Source organism: Mya arenaria, chromosome 7 (genome assembly GCF_026914265.1).
Source record: "Mya arenaria isolate MELC-2E11 chromosome 7, ASM2691426v1".
NCBI lineage: Eukaryota > Metazoa > Mollusca > Bivalvia > Myida > Myidae > Mya > Mya arenaria.
In genome coordinates this window covers 60917299-60933609 of record NC_069128.1, presented here as the reverse complement: position 1 = coordinate 60933609, position 16311 = coordinate 60917299, and the positions used below count along the sequence as shown (strand labels likewise).

General features: G+C 36.1%; 1 protein-coding gene across 1 annotated transcript; it reads right to left on the bottom strand.

Annotated features, from left to right (window-relative positions):
- Positions 1-1428: 1428 nt before the first annotated feature.
- LOC128241309 (neuropilin-1-like) lies at positions 1429-14234 on the bottom strand. The gene is made up of 8 exons (XM_052958243.1): positions 14142-14234; positions 9578-9724; positions 8916-9027; positions 8225-8368; positions 7600-7725; positions 6526-6740; positions 4943-5122; positions 1429-1575 (listed from the first exon to the last, which is right to left on the bottom strand). The coding sequence occupies exons 1-8, from the start codon at positions 14232-14234 to the stop codon at positions 1429-1431; spliced, it is 1164 nt and encodes a 387-aa protein (XP_052814203.1).
- Between the last annotated feature and the right edge of the window lie 2077 nt (positions 14235-16311).

The window sequence follows — 16311 nt, the reverse complement described above, 5'->3', positions numbered from 1 at the left end:
TCAACCTCACACTGGTACAGACACTTACCAATACAAAAATAAAATTAGTAAAGACTCTCTACCTCACACTGGTACAGACACTTACCAATAAAAAACTCAAATTAGTTCAGACTCTCTACCTCACACTGGTACAGACACTTACCAATAAAACAACTCAAATTAGTAAAGACTCTCAACCTCACACTGGTACAGACACTTACCAATAAAACAACTCAAATTAGTTCAGACTCTCTACCTTACACTGGTACAGACACTTACCAATAAAACAACTCAAATTAGTTCAGACTCTCGTCCTCATACTGGTACAGACACTTAAAAATAAAAAAACTCAAATTAGTAAAGACTCTCTACCTCACACTGGTACAGACACTTACCAATAAAAGCATACTCAAATTAGTTCAGACTCTCGTCCTCATACTGGTACAGACACTTACAAATAAAAAAACTCAAATTAGTAAAGACTCTCTATCTCACACTGGTACAGACACTTACCAATAAAAAAACTCAAATTAGTAAAGACTCTCAACCTCATACTGGTACAGACATTTACCAATCATAGCATACTCAAATTAGTTAAGACTCTCTACCTCATACTGGTACAGACACTTACCGAAAATAGCAAAAACAAATTAGTTAAGACTCTCTATCTCATACTGGTAAAGACACTTACCGATAATAGCAAAAACAAATTAGTTAAGACTTTCAACCTCATACTGGTACAGACATTTACCAATAATAGCATTCTCAAATTAGTTAAGACTCTCTACCTCATACTGGTACAGACACTTACCGAAAATAGCAAAAACAAATTAGTTAAGACTCTCTACCTCATACTGGTAAAGACACTTACCGATAATAGCAAAAACAAATTAGTTAAGACTCTCTACCTCATACTGGTAGAGACACTTACTAATAAAAGCAAAACAAATTAGTTAAGACTCTCAACCTCATACTTGTCGAGACACTTACCAACAATAGCAAAAACAAATTAGTTAAAACTCTCCACCTCATACTGGTACAGACACTTACCAACATTAGCAAAAACAAATTAGTAAAGACTCTCTTCCTGATCCTGGTTGATATACTTACTAATACTAGCAAAAACAATTTGGTTAAGACTTTCTACCTCATACTGGACGAGATACTTAGCAATAATAGCACATACAAATAAGTTAAGACTCTCTACCTCATAATGGACGAGACACTTACCAATAATAGCACATACAAAAAGGTTAAGACTCTCTACTTCATATTGGTCGAGACATTTACCAATAATAGGAAAAACAAATGTATTTCCCAAATAAAGAGATGTTCATTAAGTTGATAAGGATCTTCCCTTTGGTATAAATATTATTAATAACATTAGGGTAAACCAATAACCAAAACCAAGAGCCAAAGTATCGCTTAAGGACCACCAATATTGTCTTTTTAGTTCACTTTACACCCAAGAATGTCAAATCTGAGGACGATATTCCCCTCCCAAGTAACCGGATTGATCCGAACGTAGAGGGCAGACACCTTCTTTGGCAACATCGCTGTTACAACAGTGTCCTGGTCCGTGTTTCCGGCAAATATCTGTGGATTAAAACACACATTGTATATGTCATAATTGAAAAACAAGTAAACGTGAAGGCGCGCAAATGATATGCACAGCTAGTGATAAAGTTTGCATACAGGTTAACACAATTTTGCTTAGCTTACAAATAGCACACACGTTTATGCACGGACAATATTATTATATTTGCTAAGTAGTGAACTTAACCAAGATGAATGAATTAAATTTTGATTTGTAGCGAAGCATGAACTGTTGATCTTTCAAACCATTTCTTGTTCTGTGGGTGAGTTTTAAAAGGCTGTGCTGCCAAGATTATAAGTATCTTCCATGGCCGTGAGAGTAAGATAGTTTCATTCCGACCCGAGCGTAGGGTGTTTTGCGGAAACGAGGTTTACCGAGTTTCCGCAAAACACCCTGCGCGAGGGTCGGGATGAACCTATCTTACACAAGCGGCTATGGTAGATGCTTTTTCTTCCATCTCAATTAAACAAAATTAAGTAAAAATGTATTTTTTGCTGGAACTCTTTTGTGCTTAGTGAAATAATTGCGTATTGATATGCGATAATTCGTGGTTGTCATGGATATGCGCGCAGTGATTCGGATTATGTTAATAGTCAAATTGGTCTTTGAATAGTTCTAAGGAGAGTGAAGCATTATTTCTTGAAAGGTGCGTGAAAACTGTTTAATGGTGACATTTGAAGCGAGAAATAATTAATAAGCGTTCAAACTATTGCCATAAGACAAGGTTTCCATGATGCTACAGACGACAGTCTTCAACAAGGGAGGTAATTACAATGTGGTGACCATTAAAAAAGAGTTACATACGGGCATTTTATCTTCGCCCGTGGGCAAGATAAGAATTTCTAGCATGGTTAAATTATTGGATCTACTTATCTGAGGTGGGAGAAAGTCCGTACTTATTTCTATGTAAGGTCCTAAGGCGATTCTAATTACCGTTAACGCTTCGTGATTACCTCCGTTAGTAAGTATTATCACTTGCTGTTTGTTTGTATATAGAGACAGGTAGATCATGTTGACTCTAGCCATTTTACACAAAAAGACTTTTAGTGAATTTGTTTAAAGCAATAATTATTCGTCGCACTTAATTAAGTGTTGACATTTGCTGTAAAGAATGAAATTTGCAAAACAATGTCAATTAAATGCCTTTGGATTTTAATTATGTTCTGACTATACACGTTAATTGATTAAACTCATTAAATAGTGAAAAGCTTTTAGTCTGGAAATTTATTTTTGCGCTGTGAGTGCTAGACTGTGAAGTTGCTCAAGAGATTTGTCTGGAAACAAAAGTTATTATCAGAAGTTCTGGTAGATAAATCAAGCGTTCATGTGAGGAAGATTTCAATCATAATAGCGGTCAGGGAGCAGTCATTGTATTATTGAAGTTATATATTGACGCACTTCTGGTCTGAACCTGTCGTCTAACGTTGTATGTTGGTTTCTTTGGACCGTTAATGGCACCAGAGATAGGTGTTGCAACCGGGAGAGCATTGTTTTGTTTTGTGCTAGAGCTAAGGGTTTTGGTAATCGTTCAGTAGTCAATAAAACGGTCATTTGGATACTTCGCATTGAGATTACGATCTGAATTCACGAGTTTAATAATATAATTTATTCTGCGAATGATCTTTTTAGAAAGAGTAAGAAGAAACTTTAATATTGTATTTAATAAAAAAAGCGCTCGCAAATACGTTACAGTCTTAATCGACGATAATACCTTAAAAATTCTACTCTGAATGAGCTTGCGTGGTTCGAACAAATGTACCCGTTTCAAATTACGAGTATAACAAGCAGACCAATAGTTGGCTACGTTTATAACTAGTGAAAAATTGCACAATTATAGTATGAACCGTAGTACAGATTTTGAAATTAAAATCTTACGTACATAAAACGTCGATGCCAAATATGTTGACTTTCATGGTTTATATATTAATTGAACAGCATTGTTCTTAACGCGTTATTTATGTATAAATACAAAAATGACTATTCAGAACATCATCGTCACTAATGCCATTATTATTTTTACACATCTATGTTCAATTAACTAAAAGAAAATCATAATACATACACATATTGCGGACGAAATATATTCATACATAACAAAGCATTCAATTACATGAGCATACTTAAATGCTTTATTTTCGGGAGTAAATAATTTTATCCATAACAATGTGTTTAGGTTGAAAAGGTATTGCGTAGTGTTCCCTCACATGTTAAATAAATGACCGAACTTACAGTACAGATCAAATTATGGCAGTAATATTGTAATATTTTTCTTTACTTCAGTTGAAATCGGCGAAGTGTTTTATTTCATGGTCAAAACAGGTGATAAAACAGTGTTATCGATAGTATTCAGTATATCCGATTCTTCTTACTATTTTTGCAACTTACTTAGAGCGGTCATTTTATATAGAATTATTCATTTGCGTCCTGGTATCGATGATTCGAAGAATGATTTTTTTTATAATTTAAATCGTGAAATACTTCACATTGCCATTATCTAAATGGCTTTTGAATGACTTTTTATAGACATCACAAAACGTCCAAAATTTTAACTTTTCAGCGAATCGTAAAACTTCCACGTTTCTTATTTCAATACTTATCTCTATAGTGTGTGTATACTACGTGATAAATTGCGTCATAAATGCTACATCGGAAGGTGATATTTTGCTTCGAATGAAGATTTTAAACAAAGATAACTTCACTATTTCTTCACCATTTCAAATGAAACATATATCGTAGTGTACGCCGCTTACGGAGGCCCGCCTTCGGTCATTACCAGAGTTTGATTGAGAGTTTACTTTCTTAAAACACTACGACAAACCTTTTCTCAATACTGCGGTCTGATGGAGAACTGTCAAAACATTATTGTGGAAACAAGTTTGTCGAAGTGATTGATAACACTAATCACCTTATCAAACTCTAGAAATAAAACGAAGGCGGGTCTCCTTAGAGGCATAGACTGCCCTTTGTTTAATTTAAAATGGTGTAGTAGAAGAAAAGTTACCTTTGATTGAAGTCTTCATTTTAAGCAAGATGTTGCCTTCAGACGTAGCATATATTACATAATTTATCACATGGTATACACATACTGCTCTAGTACCGTTGATAGACAACAAGATATAGCGTCAAACATGAGGTCGAGACATGTGTATATGGAGTATTTTCAAAGAGTAAACATTGCTCTTGCATAATAATTTGGAAATTTAACGATGATATTAACAAATACGCCAAAGCAATATAGTGTTGTTTCCGTCAATGGTGGCCGATAGATGTTGAAACTTGTTATATTTTTATAAATAATAACACGCTTTTATTTCTTTCCTTCATAGTAATGAGATGAAAGTTTTCTTAATTGGGAGAATACACTACCATATCAGAACCATTCGTGTCCTTGACCGTTGTAAAATGTTGACAAGCCGAGCTGTAGAGGAACTTGTAGGCGGTTACGCGATGGTAGCAGCATTCGTAAACAGCAATGTTCGGATCCGTGTTAAACGGTCGACCTTGTAGAGAAACGCCTACTACATGACTAAGACCATTAAACTGCACCTGGTAAACAAATTGAATTGAAAAAGTGAAACTAAAAATATTATGAAACATATTAAATCAGCACAACCTCACAGCAAGCATAAATTACGCTATTCGATTGCTTTATATCGGTCACAATATCAAATTCCAACAACCTGAGAATGTTCTTGATATCCCCAGAATAACAAAAACAGTATTTCTAGCCATCAAAGAGAGGCTTCTGTTTAAATTTAAGATGTATGTTAGCGACAAAACATGCCATTCAGATATATTTTGAAAATCCGAAACAAAGAACACGAATTCCATAATTAAAGTCAATTATAACAAACTTTGCGATAAAAAAATTGGATTAAACGGTATTATCCAAAAACAAAACAGATTTCAATGTAGCTTTAAAATACAAAACATTCAAAGAATGGAAATGAATTGACATATCTTATGTTATAAAACAAATAAAAACCTATAATTGATCGCCTTATCTTTGCGAAGAGCGAGGCTGTCTAATTTAAATATGAATCGGAATATGTAATTTTTTAATACATAATACTTGTCAATCTCATCACCTCGGTCATTCTCCTTCCAAACACTCTCGAGTGTTTATGGACGGTTTACAATGCCAGATTTGACGTTCCAAGTAGATCGCGTAGTAATTTCAATTGAGCAGTTAGGCCAGAGGACTTGACTCTTAGGAGTCTTAATGATTTATGCAGTAATACATGTAGCCCGGTGAGTGTTGAAGGTAACATGACGAATGTAGATGTGATATAGAAGCAGACAGGGTTGATTTGTATGTTTTTTCCTAATGTTTCGATAAATATTGGCGTTGCCCCAACAGCATCACAGACTTGACCATGTCTGGCACAGACGGTGTAATAACTCGAATAAAGGTCAAAATCAGTTTAAAAGTTCTAACAAATGAAAGACATAAGCGACACTTTAGGAGACATGTCGAAAAATTATATGTACATATACGGTTGATCTATGTCTTTTTCAGTAATCTGGGCATTGCCCTGTAATACTGCTGTACGTGTACCCTGTGTTTCTAATCGTTTAAACTTATGACAGGTATGCGTGATTATGTAGTTATTTGGTGGCACAGCGGTTTCCTTTGATGATCTGAAATAACCTCTGCGTCTAACCGGCGAACAATCACAATCAAAATGAACAGATTAGTTTTGCTAATATTTTGGTTAACCTAACATTTATATCGGTTTTCTATCGATTGACAGTCATCAAAACTAGCGATTTTTACAACCTTAAGGTTAAAATAATTGTGTTAAGGATAAGTATTCACTTATCTCACAATCTAAAAAGATATCAATATATATTTGTCCATTGGAAATTGGAAACATATATCCCTTCAACCGCGTCTGATAACTTACAGAGAGGAACCCTAATTCTTGCAAAAATCACCTCCCTATTACGTATATAAGCCCGAATGCATCATGTGCATACCTGTATATACTGATATATGTCCTGTGTCCATGCAGCCCATGCGGCAATATTGAATTGAGTCTGGCTCCCTTTGTATCATGGTCCTGGCGGTTATCGTAAACAGACGAGGCACTAAGCTGGGCGTCAGGCACTTTATCTGGTCCGCTCACTAGGTACTGACAGCACTCTGGACGCTGACTAACAGCTGTTAAAATATGAAAAAAATCAATCGCATTAACGTGTAAAAGACCGTAGCCACCATGTTATGTCTGTTTATACAGATATTCGTGTCAATTCAATCCATGTGCCAATACTCGCCGAAGACGGCTGAGGACGGCAAGGAATGGAGTATGTTTCCCCTGGCCCCAATATCACGAAAATACTTGAGTTAGTCTCAACACATTATACCACATAACATCAAAATATATTGAAAATCATATATGTTTTTTACAGTTTTATAAGCACATTCTATCATAGAATATGCTGAAAAAGCCTTTGGTCAAATTCCAAGCGAAATCTATTCTACAGCCAAAAGTGTATATGAGTACAGTTCTGTAATCTTTATAAAATACTTAAGTATATTTTTTGCCCTAGAATTAGTTTTTTTTTTCGAAATACTGAAAAAGTATTTTTATCAACAAATTCTATAAGAAAATACGTTTTCAAAAAGTATAAAACATGGAAGATTTTGAAGAAAATTATGCTGTTATATGGTGACATGAGTTGAGACTGAGTTTGAGATTTGACTTAAGTATCTTCGTGATATTGGGGCCTGGTGTCATGATTCGGGGCATCCTGAAAAACTAACGAGGTGCTAAACTACGCGTGGGACACCGGATTTTTTCCGTACACTAGGTACGGACAGCTGTATGGAAAACAATAGCATTTTTTCTTGAACGGTCAATAATATAATACGCTGTTGAAGTGAATGCAAAACGTAAGATAAATACAATGTGTATTTATTTCCCCATTTTTTTATTCTTTTATTCTCCCTGGACTATAAGAACTGTCCTCAAAACCATTAAACATTAATATACATTAAACATAAGTAAACAGTCACCTACCTGGAACGCACAAGTTGTCAGTGTAGTTATATGACATGCCAGTTCTGCAATCACATCTCTCGCTACGGCACTCCGCGTTTATTGGTGCACAAACCGTCTCGTTGTGACACTTGAGGTTTAAAATGGCTGCAACGGAAAAGTGACAGCTTACGGTGGCGGATTTGTGGTAAGACTCATAAATGTCTTATCATAGGCTGCAGGTTTGATCCCCTGCCTCACTATTAGAGCGGCTTTTTTTTGGTTAACAATATGGAGGCGGTGTGGTCATTGGACGCGGCTTTATAATTGATCAACCAGTGGAATGTGACGAGGTCAGTTAGTGCAGTTATTTAGGCACTTGTATACCTTTTTGACCACCTAGACAGACACAAATAATATCATCAGTCATTGTATATATACTTTTACATAAAATGAAAAGACCTACTTTTGAATTATGAACTGAAACAATACACTCTTGCATCGACACGGGTTCTTTTACAGCAGCTTATTTTGTTCATTTCTGAACAACCAACATTATAAGTAAAACTAAACAAAGAATGTCAAACATATTTGTTGTGGAAGAAAATTAGGACCCGTCAGATATAATCCTTTGGTAATTATTAACAATCAAGTACATTAAACATACGTCTGCACTTTTTAACCACGGCGCTCCACTTTTTGCCGCAAGTTGCTGTCCCTCCTCTCGTTTCCCATGCATTGCAACTGAGTGTGTTATTCGAGCCAGGCGTCTGGGGACCATTGAGGCATTCCGGAAGCGGACATACAGGTCCTGGTAAATATACATTTTTGTTGTTTATTTCTGTCTTGCGAAGGAGTATAAATAGAAATTTCTAAACATTTCATAGTTTTATACGTGGTATTGCAATAAATTTAAGTTTTAGCGACAATTGATCCAATGCCACTGGCCGAAATCACATCGAGGCATATAATAAATAATTCGATATTAAATATGTACATATCAGCATTTGTATAGGCTTAAATTTATAATATGCACTCTACACATACGTGTTTAACGTAAAAACGCAAACAGTAGTTCGCACGTACAAGTCTTAGTGTCATTGAAATGGCTTTTTACACATATTTGTGTTATATCTTATAACAAAGTTCGATAAACATTGTTTTAAACGTTAAAAATACGAAGTTATCTAATTTTAAATTAAAAAGCTTTTTTAGTTACGTCACGATTTTTATCATTATCAAATGAATTCCGTGAGGAAGCAGTTATAACTGTATGGCAAAAGTTTCGTTGCGTTCTAGAAATTCTCAAAAGCAAGAATATCTTTTGAGTCATATTTTAGGATCACAAAATTTCTTACTGGATACGTTTAGACACGCATACGAGCAGCCATTCTTGTTCCCGTCCGCAAGGACTCCCGGTACACAGACCTGGTTGTCACCACAGGGGCGTCCGTAACAGTCCGGTTCAAACTTTAAATAATCAAGAAGTAATGCTACGTTTACACTATGTTCCCGGTAGCCACGGCAGCCCCGTTTGCCCGAAACGTATTGCACCGTGGGATTTTAGCCAGTTTTGTCTCCATAAACAGGTTTTGTTAGGTTGTGCTAAGTTTCCTCACGTTTTATCAAGGTAACCGTGACAAGCCGTAGGGTCAAAAAAGTGGTTCGTCCAAGGTTTGTGTACACGGTATAAAAAAAATCCCCCAAGCAACAGCAATCACTGTATCAGAATACTTCGACAAGTAAACATGAATTCCCAAGATGAAGAAGATTTTGTGTTTTCACCGCAAATGAAACGTAACGAAACGGCTATCGTCCACCCTAGCTTGCCGTGAAAACCGTGACAAAACGAAGCACAACGTGACAAAACTGGCAAGGAACTTCAGATGCCGGGATTTACATATGATTCCCGCCACCCTACGAACGATTTATAGGTTGTGTAACGGCCTATTACGTATTGTCACGAACTGTCACGTACTGTCACGTGTCATTGCGTTTACCCCGTTTTACTACGACCTACTACGTTACTCATCCACACCGTGACTGCCGTGGCAAATTTTTTCTGGCCCGGCATGCACGGCAATAACGGTCTGTCATGTTTGCATATCTCGTTCCCCCGCGCTGTCTCACGTTTATCCCGTTTTCTCCACGGTGGTCTGAAACGGGGCTGCCGTGAACATAGTGTAAACGTAGCATAAGCTATACAAATTCGAGTAGTGAGTTGTTCGCGTTACTGTCAGCGAGGAGCAATTGTATGCATTTCACCTTTGTTACCACCGACTATTACTTATAACGTAAGCTATTAAGTTTATCACCCAACCATGTATAGTTATATTTAGAATATAATCATACATAGTTCCATCTCAAATCGGAATACGAATTATCGCTAAAGGACGGACATCCTGATTGTCGGAAACTACACCCAAAAGTAATGCTTATCAATTACTGGATTTACGATTATAGCTCATAATAAAATCATTATTTTACATACAACACTTTTGGTAACGCAAAATATTTTTGAGAGATCGGGCCAAAGGTAGAATTTACAGTGCAGATCAAGCGATCTAGTTTTTGAGTTACATGAGTTTTAGTATCAAAAGCAAACATTTTAACAAAATCTTAACGAAAGGTAGCAAAACATGGAAGCAATGTTGTTATATAATTTGACCTAGTTTCACCTATTTTGACCTAATTTGACCTATTATAACCTAATTTGACCTAATTTGCCATCAGTTACCCTTATTTAAACTAATTTGTCAGTATTTGACCTAATTTGACCTAATATACTTGTTTCTGACACAGCTCATGATCAAAACCTTATCATATTTCACTTAGGAAACACTCTGTTTCATTACGATTGTGTCAATAGTTCGTGGCCACTAAAGTTTGAATTCGCTTTTGATAACAGTGAACAGAAGATTAAGAAAGGATCGACATTGAAAAACAGTATTTAACTGTTTCAAAATATCCCAGTTTAATCATACGCAGTTTACATATGTTGTTTTTTTAATCAGAATACCACTAGATCTCAGATTTGCGACATGTTTAAAACAACTCCAAGGCTGCTTTTGTATAATAATTAATAAATAATAATACCTGGTGATCTAAATGAATGACCCCTCAAGCGGAATTTCACCTTCCCTTCCCTCCACGTTTGACAGTCAAGATTTATGACAGACGTCTGATAAGAGATGTATTATATATAGGGCGTTTTTGTTGATACCAAACCAGTTCCAGTTTTGGTTTTAATGGTTTCAGCAGTTTCGTAACCGGTTTTGATAGTTTTGCTTGAAATAACAAATGCATGGTTTTGTGTACAGTTTCAACAACCCGGCGGTGCTACTTCATGTAGCCATTATTTATAAACTTCTTCAAAACAATGATACCACAGATGGTCGTTTGAATGTTTTATATAAAAGAAGTTTTAACACACGTGTTGGAGCACTGCCCGCCATGTTGTTTTTAAATGTGAACTAGTTTTCGGATGGAACGAACCGATGAAACCGCCTCCAGTAGGGGTTTCGATAGTTTCAAAAACCGGTTTCGGTTTGCGTTAAAAAATACGATACAACTGGTTTTGGTTTTATTTGAAACTGTAACAACAAATACACAGTTTGTGAAACCTATATAAAACCGAAACCAGTTTATAACCAACAAAAACGCTCTTAAAGAGTTGACGAGAGTTACACTTTTTAAAAACGATTTGTCTCAATAAGAGCATGTGCTTGAATAGTAGGTAACTTGTCGCAAAGGGGTTATACGCTCCACAAACGTGTGCTGTTTTTAATTTGCAAAACTTCATTGAGCGCTATAAAACTGTGGGATATGGTGGCTATTTAGTTGAAATGTCCGCTTTTCACTCGAGAGGATTTTGGTTCAATTACCACCAGGGTGAAAGTGGTCTAGAAAAAAAGATGTCTGCCTCTCACCTGGGAGGTCTTTCGTCGACCACCACCAGTGGTCTAGTGGTTAAAATGTCTGCTTCGCGGGATGTTTATTCGATCCTCACCAGGAGTAATAATATCTGTCATGTGTTTCCGTTCCGGATACAAAATCCGACCCGAGGGCTCCTGAGTTCCCAGGTAACGAGGCTTGCCGAGGTACCGGCCACGCAGCGTGCCCATGGGTAGGATTTTTATATCCGGAACGGAAACACGTGATTGATATTTTACTTCTAGCACATCTTAAATTACATAAACAAAATTAAAGAAAATACATAGAAAATGCATTTTTGTACATTTCACAAGGAGCGCAGGCGATGATCAATGATGTTTACTGACGTCATCACGCGCAGCCATTTCTATCACTGCATACGTCAAGAAGTTCCTTCAGTTTTACGTTTTTAAGGGTTATTTTGTTTTGTTTTGAAGGTATTTTTGGTAAGGTTAATATTAAGGTTTTGGAACTCATCTCTTGAATATATCAATATTGTGGTTACATAAAGTGTAAAATAAAAGAAACGAAAAGTATTACGTCACGGCGCGTGACTCAGATGGAGTTTTCCAGCACGGCTGAATTCATCGGAAATGCCTATCCGGTGTGGTAGAATACTTTTTCTCCCACCTCAGATAAGTAGATCCATTAATTTAACCATGCTAGAAATTCTTATCTTGCCCACGGGCGAAGATAAAATGCCCATATGGAACTTCTTTTAATGGTCACCACATTGTAATTACCTCCCTTGTTGAAGACTGTCGTATGTAGCGCATCATGGAAACCTTGTCTTGTGGCAATATTTAGAACGCTAATTAATTATTTCTCGCTCCAAATGGCACCAGAAAACAGTTTTCGCGCACATTTCAAGAAATAATGCTTCACTCTTCTTAGAACTATTTAAAGACCGATCAGACCATTTACATACTCTAAATCACTGCGCGAATATCCATGACAACCACGAATTATCGCATATCCGTACGCAATTATTTTCACTAAGCACAAAAGAGTTCCAGCAAAAAATGCATTTTTACTTAATTTTGTTTAACTGAGGTGGGAGAAAAAGCATCTACCATAGCCGCTCGTGTAAGATAGGTTCATCCCGAACCTCGCGCAGGTTTTTTTGCGGAAACTCGGTAAACCTCGTTTCCGCAAAACACCCTACGCTCGGGTCGGAAAGAACCTATCTTACACTCTCGGCCATGGAAGATACTTATACTCTTGATCACTTAAAACTGGTTTATATCATAAAAACGGAATCGAGGGTCATCTCTTTCATCTTTAAGCTGTATGTCATCTTTAAGCTGTATTAACATTAAAAATATTACGCCTTACTTCAATTTAGTTAACGCACATATCAATGGAAAAGATAACGGAGTATATATGTCATCAAATGTTATACACACTTCCTGATATTAAACAATCAATTACCAACAATTAAAATAAAAAGGCATGTTTTTCAAAAGATAAATTAAATGATTTTTTTAGTTGATCATTGGTAAGAGTTCCATCTAGATTAGTCTTGGCATAAATATTAGTAATATGGTAATATTTTTCCTTACATCTCATCAATGGGCACAATACCAAGTATAATTTAGCAATAAATACTTTTTCATTTACATGCGTGTATTTTCCATCATCAAACAAAACTCATGTATATGATATAATTCTTTTGTTGGGATGCATGCATAAAATATAAGCATATCGTGCCTTCAATGTGACTTCAAATTAGAAAACTTAATAATCAATTAAGGCTAGACACCCTTTCTACAAACAATTTCACGGTTGCATTCTTAAGTGTGCAAATGTTAGTTAAGCTAGGTTTGTATGCATAATTGACAAATCGATTCTTCTAGTTAATTGGAGATGTCCTTTGAAATTTAAATTCAAAATCGTTGGCAGAAAAGCAGGCGTTGACGCAGAGATAATTACATGTGTAAATTATGTATTTGTGAAGTTGTGGGTTTTTAAGGCAACAATGGTAGCTAGAACATTGACTTGACTAAGTTTACAATTAACTCACAACTAGAATTCGTTAAAGGCCTAGTTTAAGGAATGTTTTGCATCATATTCTCCTGCTATGCATCTCCTGCGAATTGCACTGGTGTCAGAGTAGGGGCCTATTTCCTGTGTATTCGTGTATTGGCTCAGTGCCATTTAGGGTCCATTTTGCAAGTAAAACTTCAAAAACCGCACAGCAGGATATTCAGATCGGAGTTCTAATAAGAGGGATCAATGCAAGTAGATTAAGATAAATAAACCGAGGTTGTGTACTATACACAGTTTTGGATGGGATCACTTATAGAAGGCTTAAACAAGGCCTTTAAATCGGATGTTTGATGGAACATTTATGTAGAAAAAAATGTTTTATCCTCAATTGCGTAAGGTCATATCAAAAGATCCTAAAACTATTCGTTTTTAATATTTAATTTCTATATTAAAATATGATTAATCATTGAGTTTGTGACCTGGAAATAAAAGCATGTTAAAATGAACACATATTAGAGAAAGTATTTACAAAATCATATCCATGCATACAAAATTCAAATAGTAAAATTGGATTATAGCAACGAAAACAGATATAACAGATACATAATACTTAAAGAACGGAACTCGCTACTAGTATTTGATTTTATACTGTTAACAGTTACCTCAGATGAGAACCAGTCCAACTCCGTGTACAAGAGACGTCTTCCCGTCTGTCTGATTCCATCCGTTAACGTATCTCTACTAAGGTTACACATTTTGTTGACGTAATCAAACGTTAAAGATAGACACGGTTTCCGTCGAACACAAAACCGCCAACATTGAATGACGTCAGACGCTTTTGAAGACCAAAATATCGAGGAAAAAACACCGCTTCCTCGTAAAACGTTGTCCGATACGTCAACCCCATTGTCAGGGCAACGGTCAGACAATAAATCAAACGTATTAACCAAAATTAACACGACATAAAATGCTAAAAGAAACATTTTTATATCAGTAATTGTCATGGTTTAACAATTGCCTTCAAGCTGTGAATGATGCACTAGAATGTAAATGAATAATCCGAGATCGAGTTGACGTTTATTCAAGTTCCAGAACAGTGGCGCGACATTATATTTACTCCTCACTTTAGTGAATATTTAATGCCCACGTTTAACAATTCAGTGAACATTTTGATCAAATATTGGTTTTTAAATTCAAATAAATATCAATTGTATGAAATCAGGAGATTTTCAGACAAACATTATATCGAATTATTCGAACATATATTGACTAAATTAAGATAAACTACAATGATGAAAATTATACCGCGGTCCAATATTGTCAGCTAGTATACCGGTATTTATAAGTGTACCCATGTAATATGCTGTCTAAGTTCAAGGGGAACTAACCCTTTGTTTGAAACTGGAATCACACTTATCTTTTTTGTTTAATTTCATTTATCAAAACTTATGTGAAAATCTACAGAAACAAGCTCAGTAGACAAATGTTTAAATATAAACCCCGTTTAATGTTACAGGGTTAAACTCATAGAACACAAAAACTCACAAACAAGTAACATGGAACAACATCACAAATCTCCACAAACAACACAGTGCATACATATAATTTTATATAAAAAAACTAAGTATGATTATCAAGGATTCTTATGTACCGCCTTGGAACGGTCAGTAAAATGTCAACGTGCACAAACCTCACTCTAATCCCAACAATCCTGAATAAAGAAAAAACGTAAAAGGTTAATCTCATCAAAGTATGCATTAACTTGTGGAAACGGAGAAGTATTCAGCTTCATAATAAAACAAAGCCGCTCTTTTAATCTGGTGTTGCAATTGTGACACAGCATCAAATGTCGATGACTTTCAAAACTGTTATGTGCATCGCAAACGCATGGCAAGATCATGAAATTCCTCTATTTTGTAATAAATTTCAATTGATTGTCTTTCTACTAGTTTTGAAATACCACAGCAAATTATTTGTATCTTACATTTGATCAAAATATGCATATTCGACCAGACCTCACGATGACTATTAACTGTATATTATAGATATGCGTCTTTGGTCTCATTTTTGCTGGAATTATTGCCGATTCGTTCCCGTCTCTACTCAAAATTCTTGTTTGAAATTTGTTTGACATAGAAAACAAGAGTACCGTTTTCAAAGTTGTTGACTGTGGCATTCGCCAAGCCAGTCGTCATGGAATCTGTCTGTGACGTGATAAAATTATATTTCCAAAATTGGACCTAAAAATTGTATATACATCAGACTTTTGTCTTTGTTCCAAACAATGTGAAACATGGCGACTCTCAAAGCGTTGTTGTAGTTCAGCTTCATATTTCTTATCAGTGTGATCAGTTTAATACTGTGACCTCTAGAGTGCTTACAAGCTTTTCCTATGATTTGACCTAATAACCTAGTTTTTGACCACACATGACCCGTATTCAAACTTGACTTAAAGATTATTAATATAAACACTCTGACCAACTTTCATGAAGATACAGTATTGAAGTATTCAGTACACCCAGGAGGGCGGGAAAGTCTTCAGTAGATCCAGGCGGGTGGGGAAGTATTCAGTACATACAGGAGGGTGGGGCAGTATTCACTACACCCAGGAGGGCGGGGAAGTCTTCAGTACATCCAGGCGGGTGGGGAAGTATTCAGTACATACAGAAGGGCGGGGCAGTATTCAGTACACACAGGAGGGTGGGGAAGTATTCAGTACACACCGGAGGGCGGGGAAGTATTCAGTACAAACCGGAGGGTGGGGAAGTATTCAGTTCACACAGGAGGGTGGGGAAGTATTCAGTACACACCGGAGGGCGGGGAAGTATTCAG

Bases quoted from the DNA above. Each gene is read 5' to 3' on its own strand.
- LOC128241309 (XM_052958243.1), bottom strand. From the start codon at position 14,234: ATGTGTAACCTTAGTAGAGATACGTTAACGGATGGAATCAGACAGACG. The intron at 9,028-9,577 runs GTAGGTCGTAGT...GATTATTTAAAG, and splicing joins CGGTGTGGATGAGTAACGTA to TTTGAACCGGACTGTTACGG. The intron at 7,726-8,224 runs GTATGTTTAATG...TTTCCGTTGCAG, and splicing joins CGTGGTTAAAAAGTGCAGAC to CCATTTTAAACCTCAAGTGT.